The sequence below is a fragment of the Lissotriton vulgaris genome, chromosome 6 (genome assembly GCF_964263255.1).
Source record: "Lissotriton vulgaris chromosome 6, aLisVul1.2, whole genome shotgun sequence".
NCBI classification, from domain to species: Eukaryota; Metazoa; Chordata; class Amphibia; order Caudata; family Salamandridae; genus Lissotriton; species Lissotriton vulgaris.
Genome location: NC_141694.1, coordinates 1474942273 through 1474957607, shown reverse-complemented (window position 1 = coordinate 1474957607; position 15335 = coordinate 1474942273). Strand labels below are relative to the sequence as shown.

Sequence of the window (15335 nt, the reverse complement as noted above, 5' to 3'; positions counted from 1 at the left end):
CAGGTTTAAGCTAACCAAGAAATAATAAGAACTACAGACATGGATCTAAAATTGATTATGATAAGAAGCGCCTAGCGTGAGGCCAGTCCCATCTCTCCAGAAATGACAGAGCCCAGTATGCTTCATCGTCGTCTGAAGATATATACGTGATTTGGGGCGGCCACAGCTCTACTGTTTTTAGATTTATCCAGTTTTAAATCCAGTACTATATTAAAATCCCCAGCCATAATTATAGGTTCTGGGAAATCCAGCATATTGGTAAAAACTGCTTTTAGTGGTTCTGGTTTGTAACAATTCGTACCATAGTATCCCACCAAAGTTACTAGATTACCCAGCAATTTAGTTTTAGCAATAACCCACCTACCACACTTATCCACTGCAGAATCTACTTCTTCATCCTACTTGTCAACTGAATATATGGGACTCTGTTAAGTCACTTGTTAGAGGGTCCTGACACTATCGGGCAGTCCCCCTTCATCTGGCCCTCCCTCGGAAGGAGAGTTGTGGTGGTGACCTATACTGCCATTGTGACATTGCACTTGTTGGTTGACCACTAAGCAGAGTGAAGGAGGCGTGTGAAGTTAAATGAACGCTGCCTCCCCCCCCCGTGTGGGTGTTGTTCTCCTGGGGTTAATTCCTCTGTAAAAAAGCCATTCGTATTGTAAAGCCCCCATTGCTTTGACAGTCTCATCTTTCATTTTCATGTGCTCCAACGCATCGCCAACCATTCTGCAGAACAGGATCTCCAGCCAAAGGGCTTTTTGATCGGATGCTTGTACTGCTGGTTTAAAACCAGACCCAGCCAGGTGCGTCTCCTCAGAGTTCTGGGTACACAAGTGAGGGCTTTAGGCAGGTGTTGGCAATGTTCTTGCGGGCTTGAATCACTGTCTTTGCCCTCTTATCTTTCTCTGGCAGATGTAGCAGGAGTTTCTCAATTTTGTCCAATTGCTGGGGGAATTTTGGAGGAGCATATCTGTTTGGCAGTGCACTGTGGTTTGCAATTGCTCCACAAGTATCTGTTGCCCTCTTTATTATAGTATTGTAGACTCAAATATAGTCAGGGGAGAGAAGAATGTGTTGGGTAGAGTGCCTGTCAGTCACCTGTAAATGTAAATGTATTGCGACTTATATAGCGCACGTATCACCCGAAGGCATCAAGGCGCTTGCCTTGGGAACCCGTCCTGGCTTTTTCCCTGTGAGATAACCCCTACTGGGCATCCCCAAGGTGAAAGCCAGGCATCCCGCAGCGGGTGGGCCGCCGTAGTGGAGATTAAGCAAGCTATTGCCCAGATTTGCAGCGTGGGGCCCCATGATTAGAGTAGGCACCGAGGCGAGAATTATCGAGTCCGTGGACATTTTTGGGCTCAGGACCCTGCCGCGTCGGGAATTGAACCCTGGTCCCAGGCCAGACCTCTGCATCAGGGTCTACCGCTCTAATCAGTGAGCCACACTCCTCCACACCTGTAGGTTTCTCATCTCTGGGAGCGTTCGTGCTCCACTAAGCCATCCTCTGTTTTGTCTTCGTACTATAGGAATTCCACCTTAACCTCTTTCTGACGTTCTGGTGTAGCAAGAGGATCTAACTTTGTAAGGCCGTGTTCGCTGACCCCCTCTTTCAATGCTTTCAGAGCAATTTGGTAAGGTTTCAGGGAATAATCAAACTCCCTCCTTCTCTTCATTAGGGCCTCCATTTTGGCCTTGAGGCGTCACTTCTTTCTTTCAGCGTTGAGAGTTTTTTGGTCATTATTAACTGTATCAGGCTTTCTTTTCTGCGTTGAACACTCCCATTTGCGAGGCTATTTATCCCTCTCCGTTGCTCTTTATCAATCACCTTTTGGTGTAGAGGACAGTTCAGAGGGCCTGTCTCCTCCAGTGTACTTATGCTTGCACCAGTGCAGCTCTTCCAGCTTCTACCCGCCTTTGATGAAGTTTTAGGCGTCAAGGCTGATTTTGCATGCTTTAGTGTCTGAATGTTTCGGCTCTGCTCTCTGGTTGGTGCACTGTTGGTGTGTTACCCAGCTTATGTTGGAGTCTGAGTCCTTCAGCACACCCCTCTTAACTTGTGATCTGTCAAGAGGCAAATGTTGCAAATGTCATGACTGTCCTGCTGTGTGAAATGTGGTGACAGTGGGGTCGGGGTGGGCAGTGGGAACATCGAAAAAGGGTGTTGTCTGTATCCCTTGATCATTCTCTGACCCATGTGGCGGTTTTTGCTGTTCTTGAAAAATCTCATGGTTATTCGGTTTCTCAGTGTTTTCCTGCTTTGAGGCCAGTCAGTAATCCGATAAAAAAACCTCTTAGATCTTTCAATGTAAAATATTGTTTTCTTACACTAGTAGCACTAGTGCTATAGACTGTGCTTCTCAGATAAACAATGAAAAAACAGTCTGTTGATGGCAACCAAGTCAAAGTGCTTCTGGGTCATATGTCAGACTTCATTCACGGAAGGACATGACATCAAGAAGTAGAAGCTTAGAACAAACGAACAACAAAATAAATAAATTCAAAAGAGGACTAGGGTCAAAAGGAGATCGTTCTGGAGTCAATCAGTAGACGGAAGAATAATGCACAGCATGAGAATCCAGAAAAGATTGGTGCTGTAAAAAGTTAAGTATTTATAATTATTGGATTGGAGCAGATGGAGCTACTGCAGAATCCTGCATTTTACACACTATCATCTAGCGTTGGCTGCAGACATTGCAAGTTGTTTTTAACAGTAGTTCCTGTTTGGGCTGTGTCTGTTCTTTGTGGTGTCAACATATCTGCTGCTGTTCCAGGGTCTGTGTCCTAGAGGCCCAGTATGGGCCTCGGGTGGGTTTTGGAATATATATATATAGGCACAGTCCTAGAGTTCTCCTTCCTTCATGGTTTTGTTATTCTTACTGTTGTGCTGTGGTGTGGGGGAAACTTGCCCGAAAGAGTCTGGTTTTGATCAAAAGGGAATCAACATAACTTAATTGGTTGTCACCCACTCTTACACTGCCTTCCCAGAAAGCCAGGAAAGATGTACTCCATGTGGACAGGATCTTTATTAAGAACTAAGCTAATAATCTGGTTTGCCCTGGCTTTCCATCAGGGCCTCCCAAAGCAGTTTAAATACTGGTCTCATTTAATCTGTGGTACCCTTCATCTCAACTTCGGAAACAGACTCTGCACCAATTCAGTCATTTTCCTGAATGAGGACAGTGGAAGTTGCACTGTCTCTACTGGCAAAAATAGACCTAGGACTCTAAAGAAGCCCTGCTGCTGCAGCCGGACTTGGAAGAAGAAGAAGCTGCAGTGCTAAGTATGCACAAAGGAGCGTGCCCTCCTATGGAGGAAGAAGAGCAAGGTGCATTTGACTGAAGTCTCAGTGAAGGTAATTTCGAGGGAGTGAACCACTTGGGAGCCATAAAATCGTAGCAAAACACCTTGGCTAGAATTGACTCAAGAGCATCTGTGTGACCAAGAAGTTTAAGTCTTGTATATGAGCATTTTGGGAGTTCTGGGAAGTCTGCATCATTCCAACATCCCAGGTACCACCATAAACTTTGTGGGAGTCTATATTTGGCAACCTCCAGTCCTAGATGAATGGTAAGTTTTTTTGCTCTTAAATATACGATGTAGAATACGGTCCTGTTGGATGTGGCCATTCTTCATGATACCAGGACTTTGAGACCATTTGTCTCTAAAATTCTGGAAAGGTCATTTGAAGACAGAAGTGCACCGTATCCCTATATCCCATTTGCCCAATCCCAAATAGTGACCTATGTACTATGGGTACTCCCATCAACTGAAAGTCTTGGCCACAACCAGACAGGTTTAAAATACAGAATCAAAAATATTAATAATCTAGTGGGAAGAAGGAGTAGTTTCTTACCTGTAACTCCAGTTCTGTAGTAGGGGATCTCTGTGTATAGTCATAATCTAGTGAATAGTCCCGCTAATGTGCGGGGACCCCGGAGCAATCAAAAATAATCTCTTAAGCTGTCTTTTTGTGCAGTCCTGCATAGACACTTAAGAGAGAATTTAAAGACAAATAATGCAGCCTATACCTGCTAGGCTACACTGTCCAGTACTTCAACTAGATATTCCACCAATACCATATTCAGCAAAGCCTGCCAAGTTTCCTTAGAGAAACTTCCCCTTTTACCAAGAAACCTCTGGAATGATAGAGAGGAAGGGGTGGTCAGACAAGCCCCATAGGCTGCCATTATGTGGCTCAAAAAGGGATACTGTGCCTTTAAGAAAACTTTCTAGAACTCTCAGTATCCCAGAATGCACAGCAGGTGTCCTCCACTTTCAGTTCTTTTTGGAGGCGTATAAAGCTAGACCTGTAGCATTCAGTACATGAACATCTTTCTCCAATGGGGAGGAGGGCGGGCGCTTACGACTATAACAGAGATACCCCTACTACAGAACTGGAGTTACAGGTAAGAAACTACTCCTTCTGTAGTAGGGGGATCTCTGTGTATAGTCAATCTAGTGAATAGAATGGCAAGCCCATCCCCAACACCAAAGCGGTGGTGGAGAAAAAGTTAAACAACACCACTACTGTGCGAACAGATTTCGAAGCGAAGCCTGCCCAACCTGAGCATCTGCCCTGGCATCAGAGTCCAGACAGTAATGCTTAGCAAAGGTATGGACCGACTCCCAAGTGGCAGCCCTGCAGATCTCTGCAATGGGAACATTACGGAGCAAAGCTGTCGTAGCCGCTTTGCCCCTGGTGGAATGAGCCTTAGGCTTACCCCCTAAGGTTTTGTTAGCCTTCTGGTAACAAAACTGGATACAGGACACAATTCACCTAGAGATGGACTGTTTAGAGGTATCAAGACCAGTCCTGACTGACCCATAGTTGATAAACAATTGGTCTGACATACGAATATCCTTGGTTTTTAATCCAAATAGAATTTCAACACCCTCTGGACATCCAGGGAATGAAGAGCTCTTTCCGCTGGAGTGGAGGGATTCTGAAAAAATGTAGGCAAAGTTATAGTCTGATTAACATGGAAATCAGAAATAACCTTAGGAAGAAATTTAGGGTGAGTACGCATCACAACTTTAGCAGCATAAAAAACAGTGTAAGGTTCCTGGCAACACAATGCCTGAATTTCACTCACCCTGCGGGCCGATGTAATGGCCACGAGGAACACCGCCTTCCAGGACAGGTGCTGTAGCGAAGCCTTACGAATAGGTTCAAAAGGCTCCTTCATCAATCTGGACAGCACCACATTCAATTCCCATGAAGGCGAAGGAAGACGAACAGGAGGAAACACTTTCTTCAAGCCTTCCAAAAAATCCTTTATCACGAATCTGGAAAAAGGAAGTCTGTGAAGGGCATTTCCTGTAGGCAGTCAGAGCAGCTAGATGGACCTTAATGGATTGAAAATTAAGGCCCGACTGCGCCAAATGCAAAAGGTATGGAAGGATGACATCTTCCTTACATGTCGTCGGATCATAGTTCTTGGACTTGCACCAGATGCAGAATCTCTTCCACTTGTAAGCATAGGAAGTCCTAGTGGAAGGTCTCTTAGCCTCCTTCAGTATGTCCATACAATCTGCGGGAAGATTCAAATGGCCATATTGCACTATCTCAGGAGCCATGCCGCCAAACTAAAAGACGAGAGTTTGGGGTGTACCATCTGCCCCCCGAACTTCATAAGAAGGTCCGGCCGGCACGGCAGCCGTATGTGTGGAAGAAGAGACCGGTGAAGCAGATCCGTGAACCACCACTTTCTGGGCCATTCCGGGGCAATTAGGATCATCCGTGCCTTGGATTGGGACAGCGTGATGAGCACCGCCGGAATCAGGGGAATTGGTGGTAAGGCGTACAAAAAGCTGTTCGACCAGTTGATCCATAGCGCATTCCCCAACGTCCCCTGCTGATAATACCTGGATGCGAATTCTCGGCATTTGCGGTTTTCGGCGGTGGCGAACAGATCCACGTCTGGAGTGCCCCACCAGGCAAAGACGTCTCAGAGTACTTCGTCGTTTATGACCCATTCGTGGTTTTCCTGAATCAGTCTGCTCAGTGCGTCCGCCTGAACATTTTGTACACCTGGCAGATGGGTAGCCGTTATCGTCAGTCCTCTGGCTAGCAGCCAGTGCCAGATCGCCTGCGCCTCCTGCGACAGTGTGCGCGATCTCGAACCCCCCTGCTGGTTTAGGTAATACATCGTGGTCGTCTGTACAAGCAAAGAGTTGGTCTGAAAAGACGGATGAAAGGCCTTCAGTGCCAAGTGAACAGCTCTGAGTTCCAGGAAATTGATATGATACGTGGACTCCGTCTGGGACCACTGGCCTTGTATCTGTAACTCTCCGGACTGCGCTCCCCAGCCCTGGAGAGAAGCATCCGTCACGATGGTCTGAGTGTGAATGTCCTTGTGGAAGGGAACCCCTTTGAGGAGGTTCTCCTCTGAACACCACCATTTCAGAGACTGTAGAGCATGCAGAGACAGTCTTATCTTATCGTCCCAGTTCCCTCGCCTCTGGTCCCACTGATCCTCCAGAAACTCCTGCAGCAGTCTCATGTGTAGACGTGCGTGTGGCGTGAGGAAGATACAAGAGGCCATCGACCCCAGTAGAGAAGACACCGTCCTCACTGTTGTAGATGGAACAGTCATAAGAGCCTGAGCCTTCCGAAGGAGTGATAACCGTCTCTCCTCCGAAGGAGACACGCTTGCTGAAAGCGTATTGACGGAGGCTCCCAAGTACTGTAGGCACTGGACCGGAGTCGGGACAGACTTGGACATGTTGATGTGCAACCCCAGCTTGTTCACGAGAACGGACGTCTTCTGGAAGTGTGCTTGAGCTTCCGAGAAGGAGGATGCCTTGATCAACCAATCGTCCAGGTATGGGTAGACAAACACCCTGTTCTTTCTCAGGTGTGCCGCTACCAATGCCATACATTTTGAAAAGGTCCTGGGCGCAGACTTCAGCCCGAACGGTAGTACTGTGTATTTATAGTGATTGGCGCCGACTTGAAATCGCAGGAACTTCCGATGTTTCTGTGCAATGGGCCCATGGAAGTATGCATCCTGTAGGTCTATTGCGCACAGCCAGTCTCCCCTTTGCAGTTGAGGGTAAATCTGGTGCAAAGACAGCATGCAAAACTTTTCCCTGCGAATCCATTTGTTTGCTTGTCGCAAATCCAGAATGGGCCTGAACTCGTTCTGGTCTTTCTTGGGTACTAGAAAGAACCGCGAGTAAAGACCTCTTCCCCCTTTGAGACAGAGGGACGTCTTCTATCGCCCTTTTTCTTAACAGGGTATCGGCCTCCGCCTGGAGCTCGCGCAGCTGAAACTGCGAGCAAACCGGTGGAATTGCTGGAGGCGGGCTGATGAACCGAAGACTGTATCCATTGCAAACAATATTCAGCACCCACTTGTCCGGAGTAATTTTTCTCCACTCCGCCAGGTAGTATTGGACACTTCCCCGTCATCCGTTACCCACTCCGGTGAGGAGAAGTAACAGTTCAGGGTCTAGACCGGCCGGGCCTTTGGTCGCGGTGGCAGATTGACGTTCTGACGTTTTTGAAAGGGCCTCCTCTGGAGCTGCTGCTGTTGTTGCTGTCCAGTTTGCTGGCCTCGTCCCCTGCCCTGCACCCCGTACCATCTCTGGAACGGGCGATAGGTCTTCTTTTGTTCCTTGGGCTTCTCCAACCCGACAGTCGTCAGGGTTTCAGCCTCTGCCTTCATCTGGGCCATTTCATCGTCAGCGTGTTTTCCAAAGAGGGTCTCGCCCGAAAAGGGTAAGTTGGCCACCCTCTGCTGGGCCTCAGGTTTCAAATGACGTAAGCCGCAGCCAGGCATGACGTCTCTGGTTGACTCCATGGCAGTACCCGTGGGCTGCCAGGAGCGATTAATCCGCAGCTGCGCTGATCAGTGTCTAGCAGCCCTTTGTTCAGGATCTCCTTGAAATCCTCCCTCTTCTCCTTGGGAAGGAGGTCAGCGAACTGTTGGAGGGACTCCCACAGAGCCCGATCGTACCGTCCCAACAACGCCGAGGCACTCGCCGCCTTCATGGAGGTGGCGGCCGTCCCGCAGACCTTCCTGCCTGCTGAATCCATTCAGCGGCTCTCCTTATCTGGAGGCACTGTAGATGACGGGGTGGTGGCATGTTGTTTCCGCGCTGCCGTCACTATCACCGAATCCAGTGCTGGATCCACCCTGAGAAATGCTGGGTCAGAGTCAGGAGCACTGTACTTATTTTGTAGCCTGGAGGGGCTGATTTCGTAATCGCCGGAGTGAGGAATAACTCCATGGCGCGCTCCACCAATTTCGGCACCAACGTCAACAGAGGGCAAGACAATTGCTTCTTATGAAGGGTCTCAAAGATGACTGAGGTTGTCGGCGTGGGCACAGTAAGTGTGATGCTCAGCTTGCTCACCCCTCTCAGCAGCACATCCTGGAAGGAGATAATGTCGTCCACAGGCGACACCCTCGTCTGAGGGGATTCAGACAGGGTAGGTGAGTTGTCCCTGGCGCTGGACGAATCCGTACGAGACCTGGACCTGCCCCTCCTGTGGCGCTGTCTAGATCTAGTAGAAGAACAACTGCGACTCCTGGATCTCCCTCTCTGTCCGGAGCGGGATCGAGACCTCCTCGGCCTTGGTCGTTCTGCAGGCCTGACTGGGAGCCTTGGAGGAAGGAGGCCCTGTAGGCGGAGTCAGAAAGTGTGGCAACGAGGCAGACCTCTGTGGAGCAGGCGGCCGCCCATGAAGTGGCGGAGGCGGTGGCAGCCCATGAGGCTGCGGAGGAGGAGGATGCGGTGTCGGAATCCGAGGGGGCAGATCCTTTGGCAACGGAGGCGGTGGTGAAGGAGACCTCGGTTTAGGGGGCGAGTATACCACAAAGTACACAGAGTCCGGAGATTACTCCACTCTCCTCTTCTTCCTCGCCTGACCTTGTCGGTGAACGACGTCGCCGCCGTGCTCCCGATGATCTGGTGGAGCTTCTGGCGTCAGAACTTCTCCTGGAGGACGATGCCTTCCTCTTAGGCTCCGAGCGCCTCTTCGGCGTCGATGAACGCCTTCTCGACACAGACGATCGGCGTCTCTACGTCGATGATCTATGTCTCGTCGTCGGAGTTCTCCTTCTCGAGGTCGAAGATCGCAGCGACTTCGAAGCTTTATGTCTCGACGTCTATGATCTTCTGGACGTTGACAATCTCTTCTTCGACGTCGAATCGACGTCGACCGGCGGTGTCGCCTCGACTGCGAGCGCTGGCGCCGTCGTGACCTCTCGACATTGATGACTCGACGACGACAATGAATCTGTACTAGACGTCGACTGAGATCTCAAGGTCAGTCCCCTTGACGTCTAACGTCAACGCCACTTCGACCCAGAGCCCTGGGGAGACGGGAAACAGACCGTGGTCATTCCTCTCGACGCCAACGTCGAGGCTATCTATGTCGACGGAGACCGGTGGCGTTTTCTGGCCTTCTTCTCTCTGGGTAGCAGATAAAGCAGTTCCAGCCCGCCCAGACCCACCTTGATCTTGCTGTTTGGGTTTCTTTGCTCAAGTCCTTGGAGCCTGATCTTCTGTCTTTCCTTCAGGGCCCTGGAGGAGAAAGTCTAGCAGATCTCACACTCCTCAGGAACACGTGCAGAAGGGAGACACGGGATACACACCTTGTGTGGATCGGACTTGGCCTACTTCCTAGAGCACTCAGGGCATTTATCAAATAAGGCAGGCATATTTGATAAATGAGGGCTCAGAATTACCAGAAAACACCAGTAATTAAAGAAGGCACAAAAACACAAGTGAACACACACTCAAACACAAAAATTGAAATAAACCCTAACAAGCATTTGCAATGCAATAGGGCTCGCATTGGTAAAGTTAGAGGTATTAGTATTGTAAATGACAAATTTAGTATTTATGTTTTTGTTTTGAAAATAGCGAAATTAATAACTTTGTCATTTACAATGCCAATAGTGTTAACTTTTGCAAACGTGACACCTATAGCATTTGTAATGCAATATGTGTTGTATTTACATGACTTAGATGTATTAAAATTAAAAATAACAATGGGTTGTATTTTTTTCAATATTTACTACTTAAATAAAAGTTATTGTAATTTATAATGGCAATAGCTTAAAGGGATGGAGTGTGGGGCGGGGAGGGATGGATGGAGTCAGGGGAATGGATGGATGGATGGATGGATGGATGGATGGAGTGCGGGGATGGATGGAGTGGGGGATGGATGGAGTGGGGGATGGATGGATGGAGTGGGGGGATGGATGGATGGAGTGGGGGGGATGGATGGAGTGGGGGGGATGGATGGATGGGTGGATGGAGTGGGGGATGGATGGAGTGGGGGGATGGATGGAGTGGGGGATAAATGGATGGAGTGGGATGGATGGAGATGGATGGATGGAGTGGGACGGATGGATGGATGGATGGAGGGGGACGGATGGATGGATGGAGTGGGGGGATGGATGGATGAGTGGGGGGATGGATGGAAGAGTGGGGGGATGGATGGAAGAGTGGGGGGATGGATGGATGGATGGAGTATGATGGATGGATGGATGGAGTGGGGGGATGGATGGATGGAGTGGGGGGATGGATGGATGGAGTGGGGGGATGGATGGATGGAGTGGGGGGATGGATGGATGGAGTGGGGGGATGGATGGATGGAGTGGGGGGATGGATGGATGGAGTGGGGGGATGGATGGATGGAGTGGGGGGTTGAATGGATGGAGTGGGGGGTTGAATGGATGGAGTGGGGGGTTGAATGGATGGAGTGGGGGAGCCGAAGGCAAGAAAAAAAAAAAGAAAAAAATGAGTACAATCAGGGAAGCAGAAGGCAAGAAAACGAGGGCAATCAGGGGAGCAGAAGGCAAGAAAAAAACGAGTGCAATCAGGGGAGCAGAAGGCACATCCTGTTACAAAGTCCTGTCAGGCACCATATATGTAAGTAGGTTTTAACATATTTTCATACCCTTGGGACCAATACAAGCTGAGGAACGCTGCATGGATTCATTTAGGGAAACTTAACCTTGAACCCCCAGCTCTAATCGCAGCTCCCTCGCACGACTGAAACTGTGTGGTCCTGGGCAAACCACGTTGAAATGCATACTTTAACAAGCTAATAGGTCTGGATTGGCAAAAAACGGTACAACCTATTTATTGGGTTTGCCAATGCTTGCTGCGAGGCATAAAATCATAATATAAACGGCCCACCTTTTTTCCGGTTCACAGAAGCATAGTTTGCTTAAGCGGGATGTCCCTGAAAATGCAATGCAAAGGCAAACACACAAACAGCTGTAATTTTGCACAGCTATCAGCAAGCACTTTAGTAGATTTCCCATATTAATCTGCACTTCAAGACGTAACCCTGATGATCCAAGCGTAAGAAGTTCAGAAAATGTACAAGCATAAGAAGTTCAGAAAATGTACAAAGAGCGCAGGCACCCCAATTAAAGACTAGTATGCTGCGCTACTTTGCTTTCTGAAAACAGCATGTTTGAAACCCTGCTAAAGGTTGAGGCCAGATGAAATAACCTGATCAGATAGAGCAAAGACAGAAATTGGACGTTATTTACTCTAAAAGTGGTTATTGTAAGCGAATGAATGCCTCAGAAGCATTAAATTTGCAGAAAAGCTGGAGGGCCAGTGCGTATTCTGAGATGAAAGATGCGATATCATGATGATGCAGGTTATTACCTTTTGGCCTCCACAACATAAGTAATAGTTTGCGGTCATAACAAATGACAAAGGCAACCTTCCAACACGTTCTCTTACTTTTTTCCGCAAACAAACTTGGAATTGTTGTTTATTACACAAGCTCTTGGCATTGCTGTGGGTATACTCACAATACTCTCGTCCTATTATTCCTTGCGGAATTAATAGGACGAGCCCTAATACAAAAAAAATAAAGCGGGGGGGGTAGAGAAATGCCAGACCCGGCCGTGAAAGTGAAAGTACGGGGGAAGCTTCAGAAGCCTGTGGGAGGGAGGGTGATTGCTTTGATGTGGACACGAGGAGGAGGGGGGGGGAAGAGAAATGCAGGGCCGTGAAAGTGGCTCTCGAGGCAGGCTGGATAGGAAGCAAATGGCAAGGGAGTGAGGCTGAGGCTTTGATGTGGGGAGTCACAAGTGAAGTGAATAATTAGGGGAGGAGAACTGGTAGGCTGATGGGCAGAAGGCTCAGGCAAGCTCGTGCACGAGGCGGCGTGCACTTCCCAAAATCCTCTGAACTAAGAAATGGGTTGACTGCATTAGGGCTTGTTTCCTATTACTGCGTAATAGGAAAGGACGAGCCCTAAAAAAGGGAGAGCTCAATGCCCCAGGGTCCTGCTAGCAGGAGCCGGAAAAAAGAACTGAAAGTGGAGGGGACCTGCTGTGCATTCTGGGATACTGAGAGTTCTAGAAAGATTCTTAAAGGCACGGTATCCCTTTTTGAGCCACATAATGGCAGCCTATGGGCTTGTTTGTCCACCCCTTCCTCTCTATCATTCCAGAAGCTTTCTAGGTAAAAGGGGAAGTTTCTCTATGAAGGAAACTTGGCAGGCTGGGCTGAATATGGTATTGGTGGAATATCTAGTTGAAGTACTGGACAGTGTAGCCGAGCAGGTATAGGCTGCATTATTTGTCTTTAAATTCTCTCTTAAGTGTATATGCAGGACTGCAAAAAAAAAAAAAGACAGCTTAAGAGATTATTTTTGATTGCTACGGGGTCCCCGCACATGAGCGGGACTATTCACTAGATTATGACTATACACAGAGATCCCCTACTACAGAACTTTAGGTGTTGAGCCTAAGCATCAACACTCGTGAACTAGGACAGCAAGGCCAGTTTAACCCTAAGCTGCTTAGCCCCTGTACCGTATCATCTGTGTGGAGAAAAACAATGATCCTCTGGTAGTCCTGTTAAAAAGAAATCTACTTTTCAAATTCAAACACAGGCACTCGAAAAATCACTTTGGTTGTTGTTTGGGGTCCATGCTCATTTTGTGAGTTTTAAGGGTCACTTTAATTTTTGGCCTGTTTTAATGGATTTTCAGCCACTGGATCACAAACAAATTGAGCTCACAGACTTGCACACAGGATTTGCGAAACGAGAGCAGGCTATCATAGTGTTCAGCTTAAGACCCCTCCCTCTGGTCCACTGGTTGTTGTAGTTAATAGTGCCCATTACATTATAATGGCTATATTGCCTGTTTGAATGTCAGTGTTTTACAACGCAATGTACTGCAACTGTTACCTCTCCTCTCCCTTCAATTGTAAAGCGCTCGGATATCCCTCTGGATCATGTTCTCGCTATATAAAACTTTATAAATAAAAATAAAATAAATACATTTATGTGTGTATTTAGTGAGGTACTTTAGTTCAAGAAGGTTCTAAGTCTATTTTTTGACTCTTATGTTTGACTGTCCTACGTTCCTCCCCGAAAATGTCTATTTTTTCCAAAACTAACAGATTGAACATTTAGTCTATGGATTGTGATCACTTGTGTCATAGTATATATATTTCAACCCCTCTAACACCTACTGGAGTACACCTTAAATGCGAATTGCTGGACAATCTAATGTTTAAAGGGAGAACGTTGGTAATTAATTCTTACAGTACAGAGGATCGTGTTCCATTGTGCTCATTACACTTTCTAGCAACAAAAGTCATGTTTACTGGGGACCTGCTTTCAAAAAGAAGCAATTTCGTAAGTCCTACTACTCACAGAACCATGCTGGGACTTGTCTAGAGAGGCTGGCAGATTGTTTCAGGGTAGGAGGAGATAATTTTTTTAAAACAAAAATAAAAGGGTCCTTACATGCCACTTCTGAAAATGGAAATTCAGAACTGTACCAGCTGCCACATAGCCCACACAAAAAAATATGTTTGGCTGCAATAGGAGTGTGGTAGCATTTGAATACAACATGATGAATCCATTAATTTAAAACACTTCTGAAAAAATCAATCAACAGTTTGGGTCTCGATTATGCAAGATATTCAAAAGTATTTGCACAAATTGGACTCCTAAACACGTTTCACAAAACCAGACAACGCACTCATTAGACATTAAAAATAAAACTCCGAAAATTTTAATCAGTTTCACATAATAGCAAACCTCACATACAGAAAGTGTAATTCATACCTTTGCTGCCTGAGGGGTGCAGGCAATGTGGACAGTGCTTGGCTTCACCCCATTTGCTTTGAGCCTTTTTAAAAGCGCAAACCTGCTTTTTCTTCGTCCTCGGTCTCCGTTTGGCAATGAGCCATTGTACCTGCAGGAGAGCCTGTGGTAGTTAAAACAGAATTCTAACATACTTAAGGTATAAATACACACAGTCGCTTAGTATTTACTGATAGACAAGAAACCCTGGAACATTCATACTTGGTTATTCTTAAACATTCTACAGCTTAAAGAAGAAAAGCAATGCATATAATATCACTTTACTGGAGCTCCTCAATGGAAGACCCCAGCAGAAACACAAGGCCCTTGGCTTCACCCAAAGCAGGGCTACACTGATAATGTGCTAAAGTGGAATCTCAGAAATCAAGGGTAAGGAGCAGTGAGGGTGAATCTGCTTCTTGCAGCCTAGTGTTTTACATCTCAATCATATTCTACGAGGCTTTGCAGGAACTGAATGAACCGACTTTCTCTAAAGTAAATCCTTTCTGCTCCATCCCACTTTTCAAGACAGGCACGCCTTCACAAATAAACGTTTGCATTTCACCAGTAAGCAACTGAAAATGCCAAGAAGTTAGGGTTTCTAACTAGAAAACCAGGTTTTCAGCGGATTTCCTTAAGGGGTCAGGGTCTTCCCAACACTACTGAAACTATACGCTCATATCAAGAGCAATCCTACCATACTGAATAAACTGTTTGGAATTGGACTGAATCAAGATAGCTAACTTTAATACATGTTCCCACAGACTTCAATTCACTCCTTCAATAGTCAGTTTTTTATTTTATTAATTTTCAGGCAAGAATGAATTACAATCTTCTATAGTGATTAATTCTATGCATCACTGTAGTTTCAAACATTCCAATAACAAACTTTCCCTAGTCCCTTGTGAGTATATTTCACAGCCAAGGGAAATCTCTGTCAACCGTACATAGAGTCTTTCCCAGGGATCAGCTCAGTCAGAGCCCTTGGTGCCCTCCGAGTGCTTGGATAGTTCTAATAGGGTGGGTCATTAGGGTGATAATTCTAAATTGGTTTTGTTGGCTTCAGATGTCTTGTGTTTGAGGGTGGCTCTTCAGTGAGGAGCAAAAGGAACAGACTGGGGGCATGAGCACGAAGGGTGTGTTTGCTCTGCCACTGGACAACTTGCTTAATTTCAGAAACATCAGTACAAATTACCAGCACGTATACAAGGTATTCAAAGCAACTTATGTAGTGACTGAAC

The 15335-nt window shown here is 47.0% G+C and overlaps 1 protein-coding gene across 6 annotated transcripts in view; it reads right to left on the bottom strand.

Moving 5' to 3' along the window:
* Positions 1–15335, bottom strand: part of PELI1 (pellino E3 ubiquitin protein ligase 1) — a 346060-nt gene that overhangs the window by 74344 nt on the left and 256381 nt on the right. For 3 of the 6 annotated variants that reach the window (XM_086927608.1, XM_086927610.1, XM_086927609.1), the window contains one exon: positions 14077–14218. In XM_086927608.1, the coding sequence (XP_086783734.1) occupies positions 14077–14218 (142 nt within the window). The remainder of the gene's footprint in view (positions 1–14076; positions 14219–15335) is intronic. The other 3 variants (XM_086927611.1, XM_086927613.1, XM_086927612.1) reach the window with 1 other exon arrangement.